Source organism: Haliaeetus leucocephalus, unplaced genomic scaffold (assembly GCF_000737465.1).
Source record: "Haliaeetus leucocephalus isolate CR32 unplaced genomic scaffold, Haliaeetus_leucocephalus-4.0 Scaffold317, whole genome shotgun sequence".
NCBI classification, from domain to species: domain Eukaryota; kingdom Metazoa; phylum Chordata; class Aves; order Accipitriformes; family Accipitridae; genus Haliaeetus; species Haliaeetus leucocephalus.
Window position 1 is genome coordinate 5177901 of NW_010972753.1, and position 27775 is coordinate 5205675.

General features: G+C 38.3%; 1 protein-coding gene across 1 annotated transcript in view; it reads right to left on the minus strand.

The window, feature by feature from the left end:
- Positions 1-17561, minus strand: part of NR0B1 (nuclear receptor subfamily 0, group B, member 1) — a 43522-nt gene extending 25961 nt beyond the window's left edge. Inside the window, exon 1 of the mRNA XM_010571383.1 lies at positions 17316-17561. Coding sequence (XP_010569685.1) covers positions 17316-17561 — 246 coding nt within the window. The remainder of the gene's footprint in view (positions 1-17315) is intronic.
- Positions 17562-27775: the final 10214 nt, after the last annotated feature.

The following is a 27775-nucleotide window of genomic DNA, read 5'->3' on the forward strand; positions in this document are numbered from 1 at the left end:
CTTAGGCTGTGTGGTTATAATGAGAAAACCATTCAGCAGACTTTCTGGAGGAAGCCTCGTTCAAGGTGAAAGTCTGCTATAAGGAAAGACTACATTAAAAATAATTGCACTCAACAGCTCAATTCTGTGTGCATTTAATCACAGCTGCAGAGCTGAATACTAACCTTAATCCAGTAGTGCCTTTAGCTGCTAATAGTGCTTTCAGAATTGCATACCTGTCAGAGAACATGAGATCTACTACTACTTTAATAGCCCTTGGCATTCCCTAAATTCTTGCTATCAGTCTCATAATTCACACCTTTGACTTCCATCAAAACATGTTTAAAGATGGCAGTATTTGCACAGCAAACTGTTATGTGGCAGTGTCAAAAATACTGTTGTTTCCTAAAAAAAGATATAGATCTAAGTGAAAAAGAAAAAGATTAGCAGGGAGTACCAGTCTTTGAGCAAAATACAAAACAAGGAAAATAATGAAGTGAATAAGATTTTACTGAAAATCCAGATGGAGTTTGCCTGAATCCACCTTGGTTTCAGAATTTATTTTGGAAATTCCCCAGAACTGGACAAAATTTGAATGTAGGGTTCCAACTGTTTCCCATAATAGAGTTAAGGTTTTCAATGTGAAATAGTCTCCATAGCACAGTTTAACATGGGCAGAGCTAATCTGGGCACTCACTTGATTATCTCTGATAGCAGTGCACTGAGCAGTGTAATTGTATTGGTATGGCTCAGCCAAGCAGCAGATTGAAAAGCCGCACTATCAAAACTGTTACGGATTTCATTGTATAAGGTAGTTCATTTAGAGATATTTGGGGTATGTCTGTGCATAGCACTTCCTTCTCCTGTGCTCTAGCATTTCTGAAGAGTTTGACCACATTTTTTTCTCAAAATATGTGGACATATGGACTAAGGTCTGCACTCGTGAAAATGTCTAAAAACTGCCGAGGGAAGTTAGTTTTTAGATTATTAAATTAGTAAATAGCCCAAGTCTTTTGTAGGTAAGGAGTTATGTTTTCTAAAATTTTCCTTGGTTGTGGTTAGTTTAATTCTCCCCATTTCAAAAGTAATTATGATGAAAGATTAGGAATATGAAATCTTAGTTTCTTTAGGGAATTTACAGAGCAAATTGATATACATAAAAAGAACTTGACCTGATTTGGACCAAATGCTTGGATAAGAGCTGAGCCCCCAGGCTACTGGGGGCAGTAACCTCTGAAAGAGGGAGCAGGCAGCAGCAGGCAGGTGACATGGTTGCAACCAGATATATGAAAAGGGTTATATTTCCTTATGGAAAATGCTTCTGCCTTTTTGTTCTCCTTCTGCAGCAGACTCTTTATGGGCATTATAAAGCCTATCTTTTTAATGACTAGCTAGTAGCATTGGTCAGAGTGCAGGTTGTTTTGGTTTAGTTTTGATTTTTTTTTTTTTTTTACAAAGCCATTTTCAATAAATGGCATTATCAATAAAGAATTTTGTAACATTGTAATAAAGCCAGTGACATTCATGATGGAAAAAAATCATCAACTTCATTTTTAATTGATTGGTTTGTTCAGAATTTATTCCAGTGACTTGAGATGAAAAATGGCCACTTTAGTTGTAGCATGTCCTGGGATTTTCTTGTGCCATTCTCCCTGTTGGGTTCACAGGTGGTTGCGTGCAGGTGAGATGAAAAGTAAAAGCAGTCGTTCCAGTAAGAACAGCAAACCCCTTTAGGGGCGAGCTTTGAGGCCCCTTTTTGAGGCTACAGATCCATCTGTTTTTAAAGGGAATATGTTTTCTTACATGTCTACAGACTGTTACTTTAAAAATTACCTTTGTCTGCATATTAATTGATGTACGTGGTTTCTGGAACTTCTGAGTGACAAGTTTCAAGTCACGCTCACTTTTCTACTTTCTTCTTACCATGCGTGTCAGCTAAAATGCAAATTTTGCTTCATTTGTCTTGTCCAGGATGGCAGACAGGTATGAATACATATCTACTATCTTTGGCTTGCTTTCCTTCTTAAAAAATCTACCTTCATTTAATAGCTGATGCTATTCCATTCCTTCCTAACTTAATTTTGCTGACAGTTATGGGTTGACTATTTTCCTTTCTTTTTAACTTAAACAGCTCTGCCAGTTCACTTGAATTTACTGGTGACATTTCTTAAGAAACAGATAATTCTCTGATACCAATGAACAAGCCATCCCTAACAGTTCAGAAATATTCAAAATAGAATATAGGCACAAAAAATGTCAAATTTAAAGATGGTATTTGAAATATATTTTGCTTTTCTGTATACAAATTCTTTCACAATGATTTAGCTGTTTTCTTCTAGTATTTTGTGATGTGTCTTTGCCTGATACTTTTTAAGAAAATGTTCTTTGAGACAGTGCTTTACTATGTGCTTCTGCAAATATTAAGCAGAAAATCAAGAGAAGAAAAGTATAATAGAGCTGAAAATATTACCTCAGCTGTTCCTTCCACCATTACAGGTGCTATTGCTAAAGAGAACACTGTATTGATTTATCTTAGAGAGCTTACTTCACACCCAGTTCTGAAGGATAAAAAGAAGGGGGGAAGGAAGAAGAAAAGAAGTTCAAGGAAGGAGCTTAATACAGCAGTCCAGTCAGTATTTTAGGTTAGCTCAGAAGGACATTCTCAAAATGCATCTCCTCAATATCCCCACAGACTATGTCTTGATTTGCATTACAGTGTGGGTTTGGATTGTGCAAACTAGATTCTTCTGGGTGAAGCTAAACCAAAAGATTTTCCCCAGAAATGTACCTGATGCTCTCCAGCTGCTAATGGGATTGGTTCTCCAGACCAAACTGGAGCTAGCCCAAAGTAAAACCCCTGAAATGCGTGTAGTATGGATGCTGAATCCTCAGCACTGTTTTATTCTGCACATTGGCTCCCACTGTGCTGCACTGCAGTACTTGCTAATGTAGATACAGCATGATTGTATTTCTACTTTATATGATGTTGCCTATCCATCCCTCACACAGCTGTTGCCTGAGAGCTGTTGTAGCAGATCTCAGTATGATGGACATGAGAAACAAAATTATTCCAGGAGAAGGAAGGTTAAGGCTACATTTCAACAATTAAAATTGCTCAGTGTAGAGGATGCTCTTGGAACTCTATTATATAGAGAGCCCCGGGAAAAAAGAGAGTAAACTGAACTCCCATATGAGAGACAAATCAGCAGTAGGAGACAACTCTTCAGAAAAGGAGGATTTTTATGTGACCAGACCAGGGTTCAGGAACAGATTGAACAGAAAAAGCATAGATGCAGGCAGAGGACAGCAATGTCTTTGCTTTCTCCGACATTTTCTATTTTGGCTTTGGAAAGAATAAAGTTGTTAGAGGAAAGAGACAGTCACACAAGGGCACTGCTTCTTCCTCTGCATGCAGTTTTTCTCTGTGGCATAGTTTCTTATATATTTCTTCACTGTGCGTTAAAAATAACTTACTTGGTGTTGAGCAAGATTGTGAATTGAAGGTTGGGACGAAAGTATCACCATTTGCAGACATGGAGTCAGTCTGTGTGGTGACCTGCCAAGCCACAGATATCACATAGTGCTGAAACGCTTGTAGCCTAGTCCCAGAGCACTTGTACTACACTCAAGAGCCTCATGGCAAAACCAAACATTTCGCGAGGAGAGCAAAGCCGACATCACTAAGACCTTCACAATATCATCAACTGACTACAGTGTGAAACCTAACACTTCTCTTTGAATGTTTCTGTGGTAAGTGCAGTAAATTTTGAAGATACAGAATGATCAATATGAAGATTGCTCTTCTTGGTAGTGCTGCTATTCATAGATGAAGTTAATGATGTTTTGGAACTACGTGAATGGAGCATTTCTGGTTAAATGGCCTTTGGTCCGCCACAACATTCTTACCTCTAATGAGGACAGAGGTGGATTTGATGGATGGACTATTAAATTGATAAGGAATTGGCTAGGTGGCTGCATCCAGAGAGTTACAGTCAACAGCTCAGTGTCCAAGTGGAATCCAGTAATGAGTGGTGTCCCTCAAGGATCTGTACTGGGACCAGTTATTATTTAGCTACTTCTTTAATGATGTAGATAGTGGGATTGAGTGCACCATTAGCAAGTTTACAGATGACACCAAGCTGAGTGGCACAGTTGATAACGCTAGTGGGAATGGAAATTGCCAAGGAAATTGCCTGGCTTCACTGTAAAGAATTACGTTTGACTTAATACACTTAATACTGCGGTGAAATCCAGAGATATGTATTGTTGAAGGATGCAGGAAAGATCCCTTCCTAGGATTCTCTGTGGCAGGTAACTTGTTCCTCACCCAAACATCCAGAATGTTCCCCAGAACCCACTTGTCATCCCAGATGTTGCTGTTTCCATCTTGTTCAACTCCTGCCTCAAGGTTTGCCTGCTTCTTAAGTTAGGAGGTAAATAAGATCTCTCGTGGGGGCCAGGTGAAAGAGGGTTGACTTGCTTCTGCTTGGCTGATGCACTTGTATCTTACCAGAGGGTAATAAAAGCACAGTGTTTAATGGTAGAAAATCTGATAATGTTTAAAATCCTCCTTCTTTCCTGAAAGGACATGATGTGGAGTCTTTTAGGTACCCCTTTCTTGAGAGGGTCTTTTTAAGAGAAATTTACACCTATAGACTTTCCTTTGTTTAGATCTGATAACTGATTTCATCAGGTCATCAATTCATGTCTCAGTTCCTTTGTCCTGTAATACTGGGAATGTCTGTTACATAAAAATAACTTTGAAATGCTCTTTTCTACTAGGCAGACTCAACTAAATACAGTAGCTAGATAATGGTAAATGCACTTTTACTTGATGCTACTGAAAAAACTAATGGTATTTGGACTATCATAAACAAAACATATCTTCTCCAAGTAAAACTCTTTCTGCTCCCGACCTAAGAATGAATCTTTTTCAGCTGCCATATATTTATATAATATTTTGTAACCCACCTATAGAAACCACATTTTACACAAATATGTATAAGATGAACAGTTACTGCTTGTTCATAAGGAGTCTGCAGACAATGAAAACACATATACAGGGGTTATACTGTTTCTTGAGTAGCTTACTGGATTGGATGGGTATGTGACAACCTTAATGTATGCAGTCAACAAAAGACACTGACACTGTGAAAAGCCTTAACAAAATTCTAATTTTAGCAAATCCACGAAGAACCAGAACATTCATTTGCATAAATTTCTCCCTCAAGATTCATACACAATCTGCATTAGGAACAGTTTCCTTGACATTGGCATTGGCCTAACTCTGCATCCATTAGCAGATACATATGGGGCTGTATAATAATGTCCTCTGCAACAGGAGTTGGACACTGCCTGAGTGATCCCTTCCCCTCATTATCCCCAGCATTCCTTACAATGAGAACAGAATTAGCCCAGTTTGGTTAGCCCAGATAGTTTGAAGAATTCCAACCATAGTGTACAGCTTAAAATTTGTCTTAATTTTCCTAAATTTCATCTACATCCTTCTTTTCTCATATTTTTTGGTAGCATGCAAGTTTAGATTCAGCTCTGGAGAGCACAGCAGTTGGAACTCTAGCTGCATTCAAAATTGAGGACAGCCTTAAAAGTCTGAAGCACAGATTTGCATGTCACTTAATATTTTCTCTAAATGGATTCTTCCCCTAAATTATATTATTCCTCCAATGATTGATCCAACAGACACTGACAGTCTTTGTTATAAAGGCTTCTTAGGTGAAATAAATCACAACAAAGTAAATTGGTATTACAGCACATTGAAATAATTTAGTTAAACTTCTGAGCCATTAAAAACTTTTCCATTAATCAGTTTAGCAGAGCTTACTTTTAAAAGTTAATAAGAAAGTTAACTCTCAAAGTCACCCTTACACTACCCACACCATTTCTGCTTTGAAACTTCTGATATCCAACACTGTACATGTGCTCATGCATTCTCAGCTGTCCTATTCATCTTTTTATATTTCTTATTGATGCTGTAGCAATCTCTGATGGATGCAACACCAACTTCCAACTTCTATTTAAATACCATTTTTTCTCTTACCTGTTATACTTTATTGCAAGATGAACATATGTATGATATTCCAAAAACCCTTCATGGTGTGAAAAACACAGAGGTACTTAGCTTTCTTGAATTATCCAGGAAATGTAGTCATTGAACAGGTAGTGCAAGGAAATGAAAGAATAAGAGTATTAGATTTACAGTAAATTCTGTGATTTGATCTAATTATGCTTAGAATGTACTGTTTGTAAGAAATTTGCCTTTGTGATAGCATTTAAATGGCTCACGAGGCTTTTGAAGAATCCCTCACAGCTGATTGAATTTCTGATTCCTTCACATCATTTGTTCAAAAGCTGATAGACTTCTGTTGATTTTTTATGAATTGTTACGTGACAAATAATGCTACTCCCTTTCAAAAGCCTTTAAAGGGAACAGTGAAATCTTACCAAGAACTGTGATCTTTGTATTGAAGGCAAGAAATGTTTTAATTGTGGTCACACATTCAAACAAGAATTCTATAGCGAAGACGGTTTTGAAATCCATACACGCTTGATCTTTGTATAGGTGCTGTACAGTGCAAATGAGTTCCGGGGGCCTGTGATGATGGAATTCCCAAAGTGCTGCTCCAGTCATCTTATACTTCTGAAGATGAAGTTACAGTGTTGCCTCTTAGCTTCTCTAATACTGTGGGTATGGTCCTGAAATTGCTGTTCTTGGGAATTGCTAAAATTAATGCATTAAAAAATGTATTCAGTAGCATAATGAATCTGTCTTGCAAAATTAAATTCTGGATGGCTTCTTCAAAGACTGCCTGAACTGTTTCTTGGAGGACATCCAGATACTGCAAAAGCATTTTCAGGATTATCAGAGAGCGAGGCATTTCTGAAATGTTCAGAAAGGCAAAAGCCCCAAGACTAAGTGTTTAAATACTTCCTGCTTGTGGCACAAACACGCGTCCCACACAGTGTTCTCAGTGTGAGCTAAAAATAAAACAAGGTCTGCCTCTTGGTCTCAGCAGTAAAGTACTGGTACAGATTTTTCTGATGTCAAAAGAGAGAAAAACACATAAGCCAGCCTTTTTTGAAGCGCAACCATTAACAGAGATCCTTCCCACTGCTCCCACCTACTTACTTCACATATTACAGGAATGTAGTGGTTTTGTGACTTGTGTCAACTTTGGTTGAAATTGGACAAACAGTTAAAAGTTACTGAGATGGGGTAGTGCCACTCAGACTGGTGAGCAAATTTAGGGTGATTGCCTAATTATTATTTTTTTCCTTAGGGAAGCAGGTTAAAATGCATGTGGAGTGAGAGTTGATAATGGACTATCAAATATTTCACACATCTCTCTCCCTGGATTATAGCCGAAATTATTCTACTTTAAAGCGTGTTCCTGTATAAGCTCATGGATCTGACTTGTAATGTCCAAGTCCTACGTTGCTTAAAAAATTTGTGCACTGCCGAGCTGGTTTGGATCATCCACTCCAGAAGCTATCGTGACAGCTCTAATGTGGAAAGTGCTAGTTATTTCAGCATGCACTCAGTAAAAATAGCCTTGTCTGCTTCCTGTGCTGCACACTAGTGATACCAATAATAGTATTCCTTTTAAGAGGAACCAGTGTTAAGAGTCCTTTGGTCATAGCTGGGAGTACTTCTGAAGGACAGCAGAGATGAATCAGAATTCTTTTCATTCTCATGAATTAATTGAAATAAAAGCTTGTTAACCTGGTGACCGTTTGGCATAGGAGTGTGATAGTTCTAATGCTAAACCCAAAATGACTAGTTTGTCTTTTTCAAGGTCTGAATGCTTATTTATTTTAGTGTTGTAACTGTTTATGTTGTTGATAGACCATGTGTCCATGCAGGTTTTGTCAATAGGATTATGTTGCAGCAATTGATTTTCGTTCAATGAGTAAATAATGAAGTAATTTTACTTTGCCCAGGACTTAATCAAAATAGCTCTTATATTTTGCTGTGAGAGGCTGCATATTCTTATCTTTCAGTAGGTTATATATGATATATATACGATATATATGATAAACTATTCCTGCAAGCAGCAGTGTCCTTCAAAAGTCACCTGTCCCTACTTCTGTTACGTATATAATGTCAACAAACACTACAGGGTGCCTTTTGCCAGGATTGTGCCATTCTCACGCTGCTAGCCTCATTAGTTTGTGTCATATCAGGTACTGCCTGTCGTTAATGACCTTAAAATAGGTCTTTCTCTGCTGTGGTATAAAAGCAGATTACCTTCCATTTTAAGGATAGGTAATACTATTGATTTGAAAGAAATAACACTACATTATTTTTTCCAATTGGTACGTAATCTCATTTCATGCTAGATTTCAGTTGAAAAGTCTTTAGGATCGACAGGAAGCTAACATAGGTTCATTGGCTTCAGTGGAAGTACATCAGTTTGCAAACAAATGAGGATGTTTTCTTTATACTGCCATCTTATATTCTCAATACAGTATATATTTTATTGTCAAAGCCAGAGCTAATGATGGTGGGGGGAGGTAAAATGTAAGCAAAAATCTAGTGATTTCTGAAGGGTTCTTTTTTTAAAAAAAAATTTTAGAAGCAAGGTGGAAAATCATAAATAGATTGCAAGTATCCTGTTTGGTCTATGAAAATGAATGCTGAACACTGTTTCAGTAATAAGCATGAAACAAAAATAATGGCTCAGTTTTAGCTAAAGAAGCTTTTCTTAAGTTTCTTTGTGCAACTTCCTCTGAGAAGGCAACTGAGTCTCTGCTGTCTTCTCTGAACCAAACTTCTGCAAAGGAAGAAAAAAAGAGGCGAGAACTTGTACAATCCTATTTAAAATAAAGGGATTGAATGTATGTTCTTCAATATGCTGAGAAGAATGACTGACAAAGATATGTAGGTATCAAAATGTTCTGAGAGTGATTTGACAGCTAAGGTTACATTTCAGAATAGGCTTTCTATGAAACATAAATCTAGTTCTTTTCTTGAAAAAACTTTACTGTGAATTTTCACACAGAATTATGGCATTGGATAGAAGTACCAGAACAGTCTTTTAAGTACTTCACATAGACTTTATATGCAACTCTTGTTGGTCCATATATCTCCAGGCAGCCATTGCTCTTTTTTTCCAAGCTACTCACAACATCTGTTTTATCCATTCCCATCAGTAGGTCTGAAGTCTTTATTAAGCATTAAAGATGCCTAAAAATTAACATATGAAAACCTGTATTTTGAAGCTTTCAAAATTACTGCCACAGAACCTACCTGCAAAGAGCAGTAATGCCAAAGTCTCACAAGAGCTTAATTTCTTCACACATCAATACTAGTCTTAATATGACCATTATATTTTTGCCATTTCCTCTCCCCTTCAGTCTTCTCTCAGGTCAACATGCTTCTGTGCCAGATTCCTCAGCAACTGATGAGAATAGCTTGCTAAGGATAGTATGATGAGAAGGCTGAGTAAGGAGACAGAAGACTACTTGTGGATTATTATTTTCTAAGATAAACCACGTGTTGTGGTCAGCAGAAAGGATATGTTTTAAACAGGTGGTTTAACTTTATTGCTTTGCTTTTGCAAGGCTGAATAAATTCTATCAACTGCAAAACTATTTGTATAGACATTCGTAGCCATTGGTGAGAAGGAAGAAAGCAGCTGCCAAAAGAATTCCTTCAAAGCAGAGAAAATCAAAATCAGCATTGTTTGGCTTCTCCTCCTGCAGCTGAGATCCTGTGAGCAACAAGCGAGATTTTGTTAGAAATTTTAAAAGTGAGTGAAACCACAGTTTGAGCAAGCAGCAGGGCAGCTGCAGAAAGGACTGGCGTCCTATGGAGAACCATTACTGAGCAGCCCTCTGTCCTGAAAGGCAGCAAGAGAAAACTGAGGCTAGACCAAAGAATATATGGGGTTTGTGGGGATGAAGAGGTGAGAGAAGTTGCAGCGCTTGGAGACAGACAAACTATCAGTTGCAAAAATAAGTTTATACCTGTTATCTACACCTCTCCTCCATTATTTTTTGTTCTATGAATTAAAGATTATATTCTAAGTGGTGCTGACAGCTGTTGTGAGATATATTACCTGAAGTACATAGACTGAGAAAATGAAACATTCATTTGCCCTTAATAATCACATTGTAAATTAATGGAAATCTCATTAAATGGATCAATTGCCTGTCAAACCTACTGTGGAAAATCCCTGGGCAAGGGATGTGTTTGCATAAGCCATATCAGGGCTTTCTATGACTTCCATGTGATGTTTATTCAGCAAACAGGCACAGTCTCTTTTCAGCATTATCAGTGGCTGAGATGCATCCAGTCTGTGAAGCTCATTTTGTAATCTTTCATCAGCATGCAGTGTTCCAGGTTTCCTGTGACTTTGGACAGATTTTTATGCCTGATTTTAGCTTCGGCCCTCCAACCCTTGCCCTGTTGTAAGCCTAGTTAAATAGGTACAAAAGGTTCCTGAAAAAAAGGCAAAAATTGCATAACAAAGTTTATTGCCAGAGTGTAAAGGCTGAGAGCAAAGCTGCAGTCATCAATGAACGGGTCACAGCTGGAACCGTACACTCAAGGAACTGAGGCCAAGGAGGTTTAAATTTTTTGCAGTTGTCTGAAAAGTGGGTAATATTGCAGAGGAGAAAAACTTGTGGAACAGAACTAAGCATCAGAGTATGTCCTGATTCTCTAGGCTACATGTAATCAGAGATTCAGCAGTAACGAAGATAAAACCAAAAGTCACAACATTAAAGTCACAGAGGTCTTACACAGGTGAAACCTGTATTATCCTTTTTGAAATACCCACTGAGTTGTATTAATTTTTCAGTTCAATATGAGCTCTGAAGCTTCTTGTGGGCTCCAGCTCAAAGGCTTGCAATTCCTTTGTCTGACAGTTTATTTTGATATTGGTGGCTGTTGCTGATTTGCTTTTTGCTTTGTCAGTCTTTGCTTTTCTTTATTTAATCCATGAGGTCACTGACAGTGGATTCCAGAGTTTGTGTGAGAACTGAAGATCCTCAGATGCATACAGTTGTAATGGAAATCCCTTTGAATTAAAGGAATTGAAACACAGGTTTCTTAATTGAGTGGGAGTAAAAAAGAATATAAGCAGAATTGCATCAGTCAGGAAAACAAGAACAACTGCTGATCTGGAGGGCTGCCCAGCACTTTCCTTAGGTGTTTCCCTCTTTAGGTAAGGCTATGCAAAACAGGCAGTACCCAAGTGGAAGAAAGAAAATTACTTAAAATCTTATGTCTTAATGTCCTATTTGAATTACTTTCTATTTGAATTACTTTTTTGTTGTTGTTGTTTGGCCATTGAAAATATTCAAGCTCATCTTTTGAACTTTGATTAAAACCAGAGACTGTATCTGATTAAGAATGATCTCTTCTCTTTTATTAGAAAATTCTGGGGAAAGAATATATTGAATTCTCCTCTCCAAATGTTTGGGGGTTTTTTTGCTTCAACCCTGGAATTTGAGATCCAGAGGGGACGAATTTCCAGAAGAAAAAGGGAGAAGGAAAGCATAGTGTTCAATACACTTAAAGATGTTTCATTTTTCATAATAAAAACACTCTATAAACATGAGATTTTCTTGACTCACTCAGACATCTCCAATTAATAAATTTTATAGCTGTATTGTCTTTCATTCAGGCCAGATGCTGGCGCTATACCATGCACTCAGAATCTGACAAACTGGTCATGGAAGCAGTAGTTCAAATTCTTCAAACTTTCTCTTATCCTGGAATGAGCCTATAAACTTCCTTTGTCCTCAGTGCCGGATAATACCAGTCAAGTGGATATAATTTTTCTTGTATTTATTTTTATTCTCAAAACCATAATTGGCATACAGGCAGTTAAAGTGCCTTTTTTTTTTTTTTCCTGAGCAGTACAGTCATTACCAATTTTAAAGGAATGTATGTTTAACTTCTAATTGTTTCCAGTCTAATATGTTTATTCTCAAGGTTGTAAAAACCCATACTTGTGAAGACAAAGTTGAATGTTAACAGCTGTCTTAATATGGTGGAAAATTCGGGTTTTATTACCAAATAAGCCTAGTGTTCTGAAACCTAGGCAATCCACAGAAGAGCAATCCTTCCACACAAACTCCAGGAGAGAGAGGTTTCTGAAACATGAGCTAAAATCATAGGGACCTGACCGGAATAGTGCAGGCCTGCCCATTTCTCCTTATAAGCAGACAAGGTAGAGATTTGGAGGCTTTATTTGGCAAAGTGCTCATGCCTTGCATTCCTCTTGGTATCAGCAGAAGTAGTAGATCCTCCATACTGTGTACAGATGAGATTATGTCACTTAAGAGGCTGAAATTCTATGGAGATTTTTATTGTTTAGTGTGATACTCTACAGACCCATTGCCCAGTGTTCATTTTCTCATCATTTGCTAGCTTATGAAGATCTTTGACTTTCCTGTCATGGAGAAGTCAACTTGCCAAAAAACCAATAATACCTTCACAACACCACCTTTGTGTTGTGATGATGTTATTTTGACTTTGGTGTGGGGAATTCTTTTTGTTGATGTAAGTGAAGGTTGAGAAGATTGTGTGATGAATGTATGTTTTAATGATCCATGCTAATAATAGCATGAATTATTGTATAGACAATATCCTCTCCTTTCTATGTATAACAACAATCAAACAACCGAGCCCCAAACATCGTTTGGCCTTGATTCATGTTAACTGTTCCTTTTCTTAATGTAATTTTAATTGCACTATCAGTCTAAGAAATATGAAAATCAAAACTAGGAACTCACATTACAACAACAATGATGTCTGTTTTCTTTTAATGAAATATAAAATGGGTGTGTGAAGAGTGCAAGAAAACTTGTAAAGCATCCTATTTACATTACCATATCTATTATCCCATTTTCAGAAAAGTATGTAAATGCAACTAGGTGCAATCATTTGACAGATGCAAACAGCATAGAGTTGCAGATGTTTGTGGCTGGCTATTACATCATCAGTCAGAAAATAGGCATGACAAAGTTCTTCTGCTACTTATAGAAATTAATATAAAACCAGTAGAAATCCCTTTTAGTTGCTAATAACGCAGGTAATTAAGATTCTGGACAATGTCCCAGAGTTTTGGCTGGAACTGATTTTTTGTGGTAGAATGGAATACAGCAGTGAACTCCTGAGCAGCCTACTCTTCACAAGAGCTGCTATATAATTCACAAGTAAATGGCATCATTCACACGTAATTCAAATAAATTGTGTTAGCTTTCTGGCACTTCCTTCCACACTTCCACATAGGGTTTCTTGTAACTTAAGTGAAACTAAGAGGGGAGCAGTCTGCCAAGGAAGCCCTAGAAATAAGTTCATAATAGTAGTACTATCCTTACGAGAAATACAGAGAGAAGAAAGTACAAAAGATAAAGTCTAAAGGAGTAAAAACATTGTTTAAGCTTGTTTCTGTTTTCAATTAACTTGTTAAAAACCATAAGCAAAACTGACAAAAGATGCTGGAGGTATTTGATTAAAAACTGTAAAGATACTGAAATGGAAAATGATAACACTCCTTTTTTATGTATACAATTAGTCTTTGTTTCTCAGTCAAGTACATGAAAAAAAATATTCCCCATGATTAAAGCAAACTTCCCAGTGAGATTTTCAGTCTCCTCTGAACCCCACTGAATGATTTATCAATGGGATCCAAGCTGGGTCATGTTCTTCCCATAGCTGCGATATTTTCTGGAGCTTTCCAAAGATACTGCATAGCCCTGCCAAGAAAAGGATAAGTGATGTTGTTAGTAGAGGTCTTTTTCTTGTTTTAGATCACAAATATAGTTTTGCAGCTCTTCATTATGTATTTTGCTAGTACACTGTTCAAATCAATTATGGCTGAAAGTGCTATCTATAAAGAACTGCTGCTCTCAAAGCAAAGATGACATGGCAGACAAAGGTCCAAATTCTTCTCAAAGGGTTGTAAGAACTCCATTTTGTAAGGATCTGACAGTCTTGATTGTAGCTTCCTACTGTATTACTACTCATCACCTGGGTCAAAGTAACTGCACGATACCCTTCCTCTATTCAGCACAAACCTCTGATACTTAAGTTGAGCAGTGCAACAGGGATGAGCTCACATCTCATGTGAGCAGGAGGTGAAATTCATCTCAAATAAATGGCAGACTTTATCAAAGTAATTTAGGCTCCCTTCAGAGAGAGTCAGTGCAGAGAGAGGCACCCTTGCCGTCATTCATCTCATCCTAGACTGCTGTCCTGGGATAAGCATGATGAACTCAATCTGGAAAATTTCATGGGGGGCTACTGCAAGTCATTCATGTGCCTGAGCCCTGAAACAGTTCTTCAGACTGGTCTGCAGCCTGCAGAATGGGTGAATTCCAGAACAACTTGTCTGTCGTACAACTGGTCTGATGCTCTGTTCTCCAGGTGTACCTTCAACATTGTATTGGAATGGACAGAGGTGGCTTAATGAGTTATTTCTGGCATCTGAAGTTACTTCCTGATGTCCTCTACCCTGTTATGTGACCAAAATCTTGTATTTCTGTATTATGGTAGGTGCAGCCAGGCATTTGAAAGGGATGTTCATCTGCCCAATACACATGTGATGTCTCATCATGTATTGAACTTCTGCCTCTTGATTCATCTGTTCTCTTTCGTCTTTATCCAATTACAATAAGGAAAGCAATGTTTTGCCTGCCCACCTTGTGCCCAAAGTATTTAATCTTTGCCTGTGGCCATTTTTCTTTCCTAGCAGGACCATTCTGGAAAAGTCAAAGGACAAGTTGTGATAGTTATCAACCTCCCTTTTAAAGTGAAGATGAGTAGCTATTCACACAGTAAGGAGAGGTGTTGACATACTAGAAGAGCTAACTAGAGAGAAAACTCTTTATAACACATGACTACAGTGAGAGATTTAAAGCTTGATAAAGTACCTGATGCAGCAATCAGTAGAAGATGTTTCACATTGTGCAGCAGGTCAAACTACATGATCATTGTGGTCTCTTCAGGTCTCAAAATCTATATGTATTTATTCCGCTTATTCTCCTCTATTGGAAGCAGATTTCTCTAGAAGTGCTTAAGCTGCCAGACTAATTGAGTTTTAGGTTAATCAAGGAGTTTGAGCTGTTACTGGAAATGTAAGTAGCCTATACTAGATCAAAGTGATTGTGGCAGTTTGGAGGAATTTACTCTCAGAAAGAGAAAAAATACATGAAAAACAGTGAGCCACTAGGAATATGTGAAAGAGAAGGAAAAGAACCCTGGAAAGAAAGAGCTGGAAGAAGGAGAGAGCAGGTACTTATTTAGCTGTGGTACAGAGCTTTCTGTGTCGATCAGACACAATCATGGCTGCACAAGCCTAAAGGAAGCTGATGTTGTGAGTGCTGGAGTATAATTTGGTTTGTAATTGATATTTATTATTTCTATAATTATTATTTCTATAATTATTATAGTTCTGGTCTTTATGGAAGGAAGATAGATTTTTTCCAAACCTGAAAATATTACAGATTTTTAGCCTCATATATTTTGTTTTAGTTTCTGAAGATCCAGAAGGCAAGTGGTAAGAAAAGCAATTCATCTATCCTCTGAATTTAGCTCTGGCTCCCTGTGGAAAAGGTTAGAAATATCTGATAATTGTTGCTAAGAGTTTACTGTGTGTTTAATTTCTTTCTGCCACACTGATAGCAAGAGTTAACATAGCCTTGAGAAGCAGATTTACACATCTCTAGGTCAGTAATTGGGTAATGATAGTCTAAACACTGATACCTGTGGAGCACAGGGTGCCAAGCACTGGTCTTGTATTGTCCATTTGAAAAGGGAACACATACCCACAGCTCTCCAAGGACAGGGCTCTGAAGAATACTTGGCAGCCACAGGGCAATCATGAGCTAGCACCCTGCCTTGGGAGGTTCTCAGCAATTCCTAGCCTCAGCTTCAGGGTGAGTGCATCTAGAAACCATCCATCCTTATCTTCTACACTCAAGCCTCTTGTGCCCTTGCTCATGTGTATATTCTCCCTATTCCTCTTTCCTCCATTTATTTCATCCTAATAAACTTGTGGAAAATACGTTTCTACTGTGCACCGAACCAACAAAAACAGAAGGTCTATCCAGCCTGCTATCTTTTTTTCATAGCTGGGATCCCAGAGCAGCACAAGATTTAAGAATACACCTGCAAGATGGAGCTCAGCTTCTACCATCTTTTCTAACCAAAGAACTGAATTATTGATGAACAAAGCCTGAAGCATTTAAGGTTAAAATATGTACTATAAATCATACACCAGCAGATGACCCCAAACTGAATATATAGCTGAATTAATTTTGGTTTCATGTGACGTCAGCATGGCCCATTGGATGAGTTACAGCCTTGCATTCACTCTGGGGCTATCTATTATCTAATATGTCTTACTTGATTTTCAGTTTCAGGCAGGCAAATTGACCATGTATATTTGCTTGTGTCAGTAGCTAATTTTAGGTAGCTAGTCTAATTGAAGATGTTATGCTCCTTTAGCTTGTCAAACAGAAATTCACATTTTCTGATTGATGTGATTCATTTATATTAGATTTGACTTGACAGGATGACAATGCGTAATATAGAATACAAGGATGACAGGGTTCTCCATCTCCTCTGTCACATTTCATTATGAATGGTCTAGTCAAGGCTGTGGCCTACGGTATCTTACCTGCAATATGATAAAATTTGAACAGTATTGCAGCCATATATGGTCTACACAATATGTTCTCACAGGTGGTGGTATGCTTTCAGAAGGGTGACAAGTTAAACAGCTTCCTTACGTTTGTAACCCTTCTATGTAACTGCCTTTGTGACATCCTGATGTGATTGAAAAATTACTGAGAAAAGGTGGAAGAAAAAGAGAAATTCCTTGAAAGCAAGCTAAACAAGCTTTAACTGATAAAAAATAACAAAAATATTTTGGAGGGGGGAAATATGGAAGGAAAGTAAATGCTAACTAACACATCTGTTGGTGGAGGAGAGAATGGGTTAGATGGGGAAAATGGAACAGTAGCCAGAGGTTGAAAAATGTGTCAAGAAATATAAACATGACATCAAATAAAAAGGTACCAGTAGCTTCAGCAAAAAAAATGTTGGGGAAAGCAGTAGATAATAGGAAAACGGTCCACAGGTGGGTCCGTGGAGTAGTAACATCCATAAACTCATCAGCAACAAGCGGCCGCGTGGCCGAGGTGCAGCGGGTGGTCGGCCAGTCCAGTCCCTCTCAGACTCAGGCAGGAGAGCAAAGGGCAGAATCTCTCCAAGATCACAGATGATATTAAATGAGTGTTTCTAAGTGGAAAATTGTGTATTCTGTTGCTTCTAGGGGTGAAATGCCTTGTATACATACAGCGCATGTTGAATACTCAATTTCCCGTGCCACGACAGTCTCCTTTTTACCTGTGTGGGCAATCTCACTACCGTCCCGATAATTGTGGTAGGGATAGGACTCCATCTGCTTTAACAGCTTCATCTGCGCAGTCAGTCCAGCCTGCCCGGGTCCCATTGGTGCTGCAGCATTCCCACTACGGATCCGCACGTGTAGAGCTGTCATTGACTCATTGCAGCATTCAGTTTGGAAGGAGCCTTGAGACATCTCTCGTCTCAGCCCTCCTTGTACTACGAGCTTGTATTCTCGCTTCCCGTTCTGCTGGCTGGTTCCTCATTCCATAAGTATTTTTGTTGCCTACGTTTTTGTACTGCCTCTGAGAAGGAGGTAATGGCCAGGGGAGTAATGTCTGTTGTTTCACAGAGGCAAATGAGCCAGTATAGCTGCTCCTGCCATTTCCAGCCTCACTCATGCAGATCTCATCTGGCCGACAGTAACAGGGCATGACCGCTCACTTCATGTATCTCATCAAGGAAAAGAGATTTTTAAGTTTCCAGTGCGGCAATTTAATAAATGCTCTTATCGTTCAACACAGACTTAAACTGTTTTTAAAAACCGGTGAAAAGACATTTTGTATAGGAGAGGAGACTTGTAGAACCTGTTCTGGAAGCAGAACAGTTTTTGGCTAACCTGTCTTATGATGGAGCGTCACCTCTCTCAGTGTGGTATCCCCAGCAGGCTTTGCACAAACTCGATTTGCTGCTGATGTGAACAGAGGTGTTGCAGAGTGGCAGTTCTAGGGACCTGGTGACCGTCTTATTAAAACTCCGGAGACAGATGAAATCTCTGGCCAGTACAGAAGTTTTGCACTGGCTGAGATCATGTTATCTGCAGAGAAGAGAAGTTACTGCTTCACCTGGAGTTGTTTCACTTTGAGATGAAATGGCAGATAGAACAGAACATGCATCTGCCTTGTCTTCCTTGTTTGTTTCTAAGGCCCACAATAAGGCATCCTAACATAGCACAAGCAGAATAATAAGCTTGAGGCTTCTTTTCCTTTTTTTTTTAATCAAACTTTTAGGAGACAAGACATTAATCAAGACATTTTAGGAGGTAAAATAGATCTAAAATAAGAAAGCTCTGTCCCCAGTTCCTCTTCTCTGAGGTGCAATATGAGCAAGACTGCTGAATGGAGCTTTTAAACATTTCAAGATGTTTAAATGTTCAAAATCACCCTTTGGCATTCAGTCTCTTGCAGTGACCTGCAGATATTTCACTATATTTTGGATAAAAAGGAATTATTACAGCAATAATATAGTTGCATATGCCTATAGCTAGGTTATGCTTGTCTGATAAAAGGACACTGTACTAAACTGTACCAAAATTCAAGCTTCAGCCTTTATACATTCAAGTGCTGGGTGGCTTAAAGAAAGGAAAAAAACGTAGATGCTTTAGCAAGATGAAATAGCAATAACACATTACAAAGTTACTGGTACAGTAAGAGATATAGAATATAGAAAACAGGAGGAACAATGGCATGAAGCTCAGTCAAGGTGAAGGCTATATTCAAAATTAGTAGCATTGTTACAGCCACGATGGATAAAAGCAAGGCATAGTATAAGTACTAAAGGAAAATTTTTTTTACTAAAAGCAACTGGGATGTCTGGAAAAATAAATAAGCTTTTAGGTACACTTTCCTGTCAATGAGTATAACATAAATATAAAAGACGTCCTTCAAAAATAAGATACTTGATTCAGATTCTTTGTTCTTTATGCATATTCTTGTACTTTGATGTTTGCATTTTTGCAGTTTTAATGTTGTTGCAGCTGTAATGATCTAAGGAAATTTTCTTCAATTACATTACATTTGAGAATTGTATTTTTGAAAATCCATACACTTTTTCCAGCTGTTCTAGTAAAAGATATGCCCTCTCCCTGTAAACCTTGCCCCTTCTCTACTATGAAAGCGTAGTGAAACAACTTGTACTTAAGTTAAGACCCATAGCTATCAACTGCAGCAAAAAAACCCTACACACAAAGAAAGCTATATCATTTTATATGGTGCAGTGGAGAGAATCCTGGTGTTTTGTGGCCAGGGAAAGTATAAATGAGAACTGAAAAAAAAGGATGAAGGACGCTTAAAATAGACAAATATGTGAAAGTGAGGGACAGCTGCACCACATGCCCTAGTGTGGAGATTGCCGAAGAAACAAGAACAGGCTGGTGGGGATCTTCTTAAAAAAGAAATTAAAACATTTTTTGTATTATCATTTTTTACAAATAGTAAGATTTACTATTCCCTCTCTCCATGCTTAATTTTTAAAGACAATTTAGAAGAAAAGAGGAATAAGACGTAGGCATGTTTAAAAATAAATTTTTCATATTTTGTGTATGCTTTATTTCAAAGAAAAATTACCCACATTTTAGACAGATATTTCAATTAGCCTGTGCAGATATTTGTGAATGGTACTAAAGATCTACTATTGGCTTAAATACCATCGGCAGTAAACTTTAGTTGTGCTTCTATTTAGAAACACAGCAAAATGCTGCTTCTGTCTTTTGTGACTAATATATGTGGCAGTACACAAGATCTATAGATATGAATATAAGAATAATGCAAGGGGTGTGAAAAACTCAGAGCTGTGTTTTTATGCGTCGAAGTATGAGTGGAATCCACTGTTCAGGAATCCATGGTTGAGGATCAAGGTAGGTTTGACATTCAGTGTTTTGCTGTTGCCAAACAAAAGATGCTCCTCTTTTATAAATCCTGCTGTACCGAGTTCTTCACTGTTAAACGTGTTTTCTCCAGAGCTATGATTCAGTCTGATCTTAAGAGCTCTTCTCCTGTTACCTGCTCTCAGCTTGTCTAATCAGGGTCCTTGTAGCTTGAGTGGCAAGGCCAGTCCAATTTTATCCCTCCATAAAGCTATAGCACAGGTAGAATTATCCCAATTTCATCCTTGATGTTAACCTTTCATTAATTTCTGGTGCTTGTATCTTTTTTGACCGTTAACTAAAGGCTGGTATCTCGCTACATATTGTAGCTTTAGCACAGATTGTATTTATTTCAGAATTCCTGAGGCAACTATCATATTCCTTCCATAGATACCACTACAGTAGTTGATACAGATTTGGAGGTGAAGATAATGGAACCAGAAAGAGTTTATGGTAATAATAGATCTCTTTCTCTTCATTACATGAGGCACTCTAATTCATGTAATGTTCCTTCTCCAGTGGAGGACTGCAGCAGATTGCCCATTCTGGAGCTCAGTATTAATTATGCTTACTAGTGCTTCTGTAGTTGAAGGTCCCATGATAAACTCCTATTTTATTTTTAGGGGTTTATAATTCATCTTTAAAAGCCCACTTTGGACTGAAATATGTCACCACCATCTAACACCGACTTATCTGACCCAGCAGTAATATATGATAGATATGGAAGGAAGAAGCTGCACTTTGAATAATTCAAGGTGATTACCTCATGTGAAAAATCATTCTTTTCATGTGCATGTCATCGGAATGGCCACATAAGTATGCACCTAACATTGACAGGCTATATCTCATCATAGCACTGTGTCAATAAACACAGGCCAGTCCTCTTCCCTACTTTTTTCTTCCTGATACAGTTTGTATACAAGAACTGAATTAAATATCTTTCAAAATTCAACAGAAAATATGGAAAAAGCTACATCTATCAGTCTTTTGACATTCCCAGTGCTACACAGGGATACACAGTGGCATGATTTTTAATAAGATACCTTAATTTGTATGTCACCAAAGGAGAAATCCTCTCCATCGATACTTGTATTAGTGGCTTTTCGTGAATTATGCAGTTATTGAATTTGAGAGCAGAGTTACAGCTTTAGAGGACAGGTGTGTACATCACAGGGCCCCTGACACTAATGAATCTCTAGCTGAACAAAATCATCAGACTTAGCTCAGTACTCTTTTTCCAAACTATAGACTCAACTCAAAATTGAGTATCAAATTCTTTCTGCCAAAGAATACAAGTAAAATATGAATCAATGGAGCATGCAGCTGTCAGAGTAGAGTCATCAGAACAACGATTAAGCTACCCTTTGTATAAAGGAAATTAAGCTCCTACTTAATCAGTCTCCATCCCGAGGGATTATGAAGTAATGCCCTCCTCTGTTTTTTTCCAAAGCCCAGTAGTGATGGGGAGCAGACCAGATGCTCACTGGGAGTCGAGAGCCCTCAACCCAACATAAGATCTACCATATAACAGACTCACCTCATTTCATTGGTGTATTCCTCTGTGATTATTTGCTAACCTTCCCCACAATTCCTACTGTACACCAGGAAAACGTCAGCTCTCCAGAAATGCAGGAATGGAAATGTGAATGTAGTTATAACGGTGCAAATAACCATTCTACAGAGAAATGGAGATCTTTTCTCTCTTAGAAACCATTGCAACATATTTTTGCTGCTCCATTTCCTAGCTTTTCCTTCACTGAAAATAAGGTAATTTTTGAGTATAGTTTAAATTCAGAACTAAAGTAGTTGCAAACACTGCTGCAATATCCATCTCTTTCCCACCTTTTCCTATTATAATCTTCACTTCCAATAACTGAAGAAATACTTCAGTTAAAGAAGGCATCTTATGCATTTGCTGACCATTTAGTATTGATCCCCCTTTTTAAGTGTACAATGTACTTGGCTCATTTCAGAGTACAGCTGTTAGCACCTTACCTTAATCTGTACATATTGCATACCCTTTGTTTTTCAGCCATTTGTTGCTCTGGTTAACTAGACCATCAATAAATCTGGAGTCTCTTAGAATTTTGGTATAGAATTACTGGGTAGCTCCGTAACTGAGATTGGGTACAGTATACTTCACTTCTGAAGCTTTCTGTAGCATAACTCTTGGAACTATAGCACTACCATTTTAAATGTAGTCCTTTAGCATTAGCCTTCAAATAGAGGTGTTATGAGGAGGATCTCCCAAAGAAGCAATAATGGTAGAAATTTTGTCTATCCAAAAGAACAGTAGGTGTGGTTTAATTCCTTTCTGATCAATAGTTAGGCATGTATTTCCATTTTAAATCCTAGCTTGAGTTGTTCTTCCTCCAAAGTACAACTCTAGTTCCTCAAACCTATGAAGAAACTCCAGGGAAGGGAGTACCTATCTCAGCCAGGCACTATTGTTTAAAATATTTTGAAAATATGCGGACAAAAATTATCTTAAAGGGAGATGGTCCAGGATTCTGCAGTTTACTGGAGTCATATGCAATGTGTACTATTCCATGGCTTCTACTTGAGCCAGTATGACCCTCCTAAACTCTTCCTTAGAATTTAACTTGAAATGGTTCAAGAGTATTGAAGAATATTTAAAGAAAGTGTTTTAATCTGTATGGAACTGAGCATGAAAGGTCCTTCTTTATAATGAGTTAATTATGTATTGTCAGTAAAATGTGTTTGATTTTCCATAAAATCTTTCCGTTAATAAATATTTCCTAATTGGTCCTCAAAATGTAAGTTTAAGAACATACAGACTAATATACTATAATGATGTCTTTCTGAAATTCTTCCATAACCTCTGTTTACAAAGCTCACTTTTACATCTTTCCCTGTTTTTTAGTTTTTATGACATTTTTTCGCCTCCTGTTCTCATGGAAATGGGGACACAGGAAAACGAGGAAATTAGTTTATTTTGCAAAACCTGTACCTGTAGTGCACAGCTGAGATGAGCCATATCAAAATATATATTGCTTGTTGTGATATATTCTGTTCTTTTTACAATAACAGATTGCCAAAATGAAATAACAACACACATCAGACATATACATTCACTTCTGTCTCATATCTAGAGATTCTCAGTATTTCTTCATGGTTTGTATTTATAATCTGATTTGTTGTTTGATTCTTTTTAAGAATTTCTTTTAGTGAACAGTCTAAAAATGTACTTCAGTCCTTTGGTCTTGTCCTTCAGTGCGATATGCAAGGAGGAAAACATGACTTTTAATAAAAAGTACCAACTTCACTTCTCCAATGATTTTTAAAGCATAGTTTACAAAACAAACAGTTAGAAATACCTTGGTTATCCCCTGCTGTTGTTGGATGATGTACAGAATACAGTTTCAAAAGCTGACAACAAGATGTGTTTAACAGTCTGAATTGGTGCAATTTCCTCAGTAATAAAAATACTAATAGTCATTACGATCATATTTGAAAACATCAGTGTAAATTATAGTCTAAACACGTTTAAAATATTTAGAATAATTCCAGGATTCTTGAGTAAACTCAAGAATCACAAATTAACATTTTAAGCCCTCCTCTCCACACTAAATCTGAAAGCTGTGCCTCATTTACTTATTCCGGAATGTGTGAATTCATATTTCTGCAAAAAAAAATTATCAGAAACACTGAACGGTACTGAAAAATTCTCTTCAAGAGAGTCCATCATCTCTCTTTGAGATAGCACTGCAAACTCCTGTATCTTTTGAAGCTGATTTGTGCTCTTTTAAAGACACACTAAATATATGAAAAGTCGCTCCATTGAAATACAGCTAGATTAGCTGTAAAAAGAATAAAGGTATTGTGACTTCTATAACAATTAGTTGATAGTGTTACTATTGCTACTAGGTATTCCTCTGATCCTTTCTCTCTCTTTTTCTATCTATTTGAATAAAACTATGTAAAAAAAGCAACAGCAAGAAAACCCACCACTGCGCTCATAAGACAGCTCTTATTTCCTCAGCTGTTCTATACGTAGAATGAAGAATTACTATTTCACTGTAGTGGATATTCTGGCTTAATGAAGCTGATAAGGGGAAAGCATTCAAAGGGAAAGAAGTTCAGTTAATTAAGAAGCTTACATTACCAGTGCATGTGTTCTAGCTGTCTATGTCTCTTACATGTTTTGATTTTAGAGAAATCATGTACGTCTAATGTTGTTCAATGTCATTTTACTGAAACTGGTATTTGAGAAACTTGTTGAGAAAATTAGAAGTGATGAAGTAGCCCAAGGAGGTAATGTCAGAGCGCACAGGAGATTCTGATGTGAAGACCTAGCTTCCTAATTGTTATTATGCTTACAAGGACACCTTTAAAAGGAAAATGAATGCCTTGCTTCACACCTGCTGTAAAAGGTGCTGCAACTCTGGAGCTTGCTTAAATCATTCTTCCTGAAACAAACTACCCAATGGAACTCAGGCCATTTAATTTCCAAATACCAGTAATTAAAATGAGTCACATCATCAGAGTTTGGCAGGGCTACAGCCTTCTTTTATTTTTTCATTTTCACATAAATTTCAGCGAAGGTCAGATTTGTTGGGGGGAGGAGAAGAACCTGCCTGCTTTTGTGCTCACGGGAGGTTAAAATATGACTTGTTCACAGTGTCCCTCATAGTTCAGGACTTAATGGTCCTTGACGGGGATAACCTAGAAGTTAATTTTACTTTGTCCCCCAAAAGCAGTCATTGTCACTGCAATCCTTCTTGCAGGCTGAAGGGTATCTTCACCACCTGATCAGACTTTCAATAGCGATTGATGAGCAATATCACCAAACAAGAAGCACTTTGCTAGTGCTTTCTGGTAAAAGACAAAAAGAAGGAATGGTGCTAGCTTACCTTTCATAACTTTATGCCTTTCCAGTGTTCCTTACTTTAAATGTCCGCTTCTGCTATTTGTAGAAGTCAAAGTCAAACACTGCAACATGAGGAACTGCTTCTTCTTTCTTTTCCTCCGTACTGCTGGAGTCCTGCCAGGGAGAAGGATGAGTGCGTACATAACAGAGATACACATCCTCTTTCCAGTTTTGTTATCCAGAGCAGAGGGATGCTTGAAGCCAGAGGTGAGCACCATCAGGAAGGCCTGTGCTCTAATCTCTGGGCAGCAGAGTGTCCCATGTGCAAAGAAACCTCAAAAAAATTTTAATTTCCAGACTCTGATAATCTCTAACAAAGTCAATTTGGCTAGCACGTCTTTGAAACACATACACATATGATTTCTTTTTTGTTTAAACTTATCCAGATTAGGGAATTCTATACATGGTAGGCAGAGCTTTGACAGCAGAGCTGCCCTCCAGCCCCATTTAAAGTCACTGTTCTAAGACCCAAACAATAAATCATCTCAAGTAAACAGCTGTAAAAGTGTTTTAATATAGGCATAACAGTGTGCTTTTCCTCTTCCCTGACTTTTGTACTGAAACTGAAAAATCTAATGCTTAATTCTTCAGGGGGGTAACATTGATATTTACTGAAAAACAGCTAATGAGAGAAAATACAGGGCTGTCTTACCAAGTACTACAACTGTAAGCAATAGCTTCGTATGTTCACAGAAGCTAAAACGAACCATGGTAGCCTCCTAGAGTAAGCTCTTATACAACATTGATATTGAAATTTTTATGGTGGTAATTTTTTACAAACTTAGGGAACAAAAGATAAGTAATCAATGTAAATCACTTGGATAAGTAACTCTTGACAAGACAATGAATGAGAAGGAACAAATTGACCTAAAACTAGGAACCAGAAACTTCAGTAGGCTGGTTGCCCAGGAAGCTTGGCTATACCACATGAATCAGTTAAAAACATGCCTTTTAGGTGAACTTAACTAATAATAATATGAAGACCACACCTCTAGAAATTAGGATACCCACCTCCACCTGAAGACCCTCACCCACTGAGCTTGTGCAGTAAAATTGAAAGACAGTGCACCTTTAAATGAAGACGAGGACACTATACACCAATCAGCTTTAAAATACAGAATTATGGGCACCAGTAAAAGGTTGATAAACAATGAGTGTGGTAATCATGCTAATTTGCAATGTGTAAACGAATGACTGATTTAGAGCTGGGTGTGCTAGCTTTGCGGGGATACCCCCTAGCACCGCTTTCTGCGCAGAACCTGCAATAAACAGCTAATACCTCGACTCTGTGCGTTATTGGCTCGCACACGGGGTGAACGATCCCACAAGTTCTGGGACGACATTTTGGCACCCCGAATGGGACGGCCATAGGCCTTGCCCGGTTCGTCTGGTTGACTCCCGGCAGCGGGAATGGCACGAAGACTCCAGCGCGCACCGACCTGTTGACTGGGGACTCCGGACGATCCCTCCTCCGCGCTGGGGTGGCCAGCAACTCAACGGTGCAATGCCAAATGGAGGTATTAGAAGGGTATGGAGGGAAGTTTACTCTGGCGTGTGATTGTTGCTCCCTTTAGAAGCCCTGCAGGCATAGTAATTAATATCTTGATTTTATATCTTATTTTGTATTTGATGTTTGGTACTTGGTGTTTCTACATGTAGATGCGTGGTGGAGAAAAGGCCCTTTTGCCTTTTCTGACAATAGATTGGAGACGAGTGTACGAAACCTTTTGTCATAAATAGGTGCGACATTTTCAACTCTGAGTGCCCTTTTACCCCGTTGGGATGCATTCTGAAAAATTTTAATAAGTTTGGTGGGGACCCTATGACTAAAAAGATACTGTACTCAATGGTGGCCACAACATCAAATGGGAAATAGAGAAAAGTGGCCAGAAAACGGTTCATTGAAATATAATACTTTGTTGCAGTTAATGCTGTTCTGCAAACAACAGAGAAAAATCTGAACCAAAGGTCCTTCTATCCCCTAAGGGGTCTGAGCTCAGTGCCTGAGGGTGGGCATGCACTATGCCATCCACTGTAGGTAGTGATATTAAGCCAGTTCAAGTGTCAGAAGCAGAATGGGTAAATACCAAATCTCAATTTACCCTTCCACTTCAGGAACCACCCACGACACACCTGCGACCGTGCAAGGTGGGTGGTGGAGGGCTGACTGCTGTGGACATTTCACAGGTAATTGAGGACCATGACTCATCCCCCAAAAAATCCTTCAGGATTCAGGCTCTTGTCACTGTGCTCACAGGAAGCCCTGAGAGGAAGAAATCTTTGTGTGGCTCTGTGAATCACCTGTGTTTCTTTCTGTTCTTATAAAAATACAGTTCATATGAGCATCGAATAAGGAATACCCATTTACTCTGAGCAGCACACGTATTCAGCCTCTGCATTTACAGCCCCCCAGCTGGGTGTAATTCACAACATACATTGTCCCATAATACACCCAACAGTGTCAAATTCTGAACTTCAGAGGGAAAAATCACAGACTTGGTTAAAAAAGCACATCCAACACCAATGGTGGTTTTCAGGCATTGCTAAGCACAACATCTGAGCGCTGGTCCATGGAGCATCCCAGACTTTGCCTCCTCTCATAAAACAACAAAATCTTCTAACGACCACAGATTCTTAAAGGCAGAGTCTTTCTAGTCATTGGATCAGGACCTCTCATTTCGAGGTATTTCACCTTGTTCCTTCTGCAGCTTGCCTGGTGACTTGGCCAAGCTTCCCCTAGTGATACAGGAGTCTTGCAGATGTTATTCTCAGGGCCATGTTGCTTCTGGTAGGCCTAGACCTTGTTCTGGGGGCAGGGGCTCACGATCCCAGGCTATTTGGCAGGCCAGCTGCAGCCTTACTGGAGTTTCTGCTG